General features: G+C 51.3%; 1 protein-coding gene across 1 annotated transcript in view; it reads left to right on the forward strand.

Moving 5' to 3' along the window:
- Positions 1–1188, forward strand: part of LOC119581742 (potassium channel subfamily T member 2-like) — a gene marked incomplete at its 5' end in the record, with an annotated part of 131052 nt that overhangs the window by 95384 nt on the left and 34480 nt on the right. Inside the window, 1 exon segment of the mRNA XM_037929873.1 lies at positions 949–1102. Within this exon segment, the coding sequence (XP_037785801.1) occupies positions 949–1102 (154 nt within the window).

The following is a 1188-nucleotide window of genomic DNA, read 5'->3' on the forward strand; positions in this document are numbered from 1 at the left end:
ATGGGGTGGTTAGATACGCAGAAAAGATGTTTAGAATTGTGCGAAAGGGATGTTAATATAGGGTGATAGATGCCTTGTAATTATTGCATATGCATATGATTTTTCTGGTCAATGAATACCATGAATGCTGCTGAAAGAAAGAAGGAAAAGAACAGGCGAAAAATATATGATTATTTCTTTTTATTGAAATGCATGGAACTTTTTTTTTTACATTTTTAGCTGAAATTAGAATATAATTAAAGCGTCATTTCTCTTTTATGGAATGGAATGCTTCACATATGGAGCCTGGAAAAAAAACGTTTTAGAATGTAATATTCTCATATTAATATTAATCAAGAGAAGCTAATGACTAACACTATCTTACTGTGTCACCTTCTCCCTTTCTCTCTCCTTTCTTCCCATCTCATGTCCTGTCTCGTGAATTCCTGGCTCCTCTCCTTCCCTCCTCCTTCCTTCTTCCCTCCTTCTTCCCTCCGTCTCTCCATCTTCCCTCCTCCGTTCTTCCTTGCTCCCTCCTTCTTCCCTCCTTCCTACCAGTCTTTTACATCCCCTTAACATCTCTCTCCCTCCTTCCAACCTTCTCCCTCCCTTTCAGTTTCCTCTTTCCCTCCCTCCCTCCTTTCTCTTCCCTCCTCTCCCTCCCTTACCTACACGCTCTTAACACCAAGAAGCCCATCGCTTGACGCCCTTCCGCGCCCTTCCCTCCTCTCCCTTCCCTTCCCTCCTCTCCCTTCCCTTCCCTCCTCTCCCTTCCCTTCCCTCCTCTCCCTTCCCTTCCCTCCTCTCCCTTCCCTTCCCTCCTCTCCCTTCCCTTCCCTCCTCTCCCTTCCCTTCCCTCCTCTCCCTTCCCTTTCCCTCCCTTCTCTCCTTTCCCTCCCTCCCTCCTTTCTCTCTTAACACGCTCTTAACACCAAGAAGCCCTGACGCCCTCCCTGCTTCCGCCCGCAGAGACCCGGCGCCCGTCCATCCTCCCGGTGCCGGACATGTTCACGGGCTCGACCTTGAACATCGCCGGCCAAGAGCGAGGCAGCGACGAGGCTTCCGGGGAGAGCGAGGACGAGCTGGACGACGTGCCCTGGAGGTCGCCCTCGGAGATGATCGCGTACGTGTCGCGGGGAGGCCGGCGGGGTGGGGGGGGGGGGATGGGGAGGGTTGTAGGGGGGGTTGTTTGAGTTTGTGTGTGGGTTG

This window comes from Penaeus monodon, chromosome 15 (assembly GCF_015228065.2).
Source record: "Penaeus monodon isolate SGIC_2016 chromosome 15, NSTDA_Pmon_1, whole genome shotgun sequence".
Lineage (NCBI taxonomy): Eukaryota > Metazoa > Arthropoda > Malacostraca > Decapoda > Penaeidae > Penaeus > Penaeus monodon.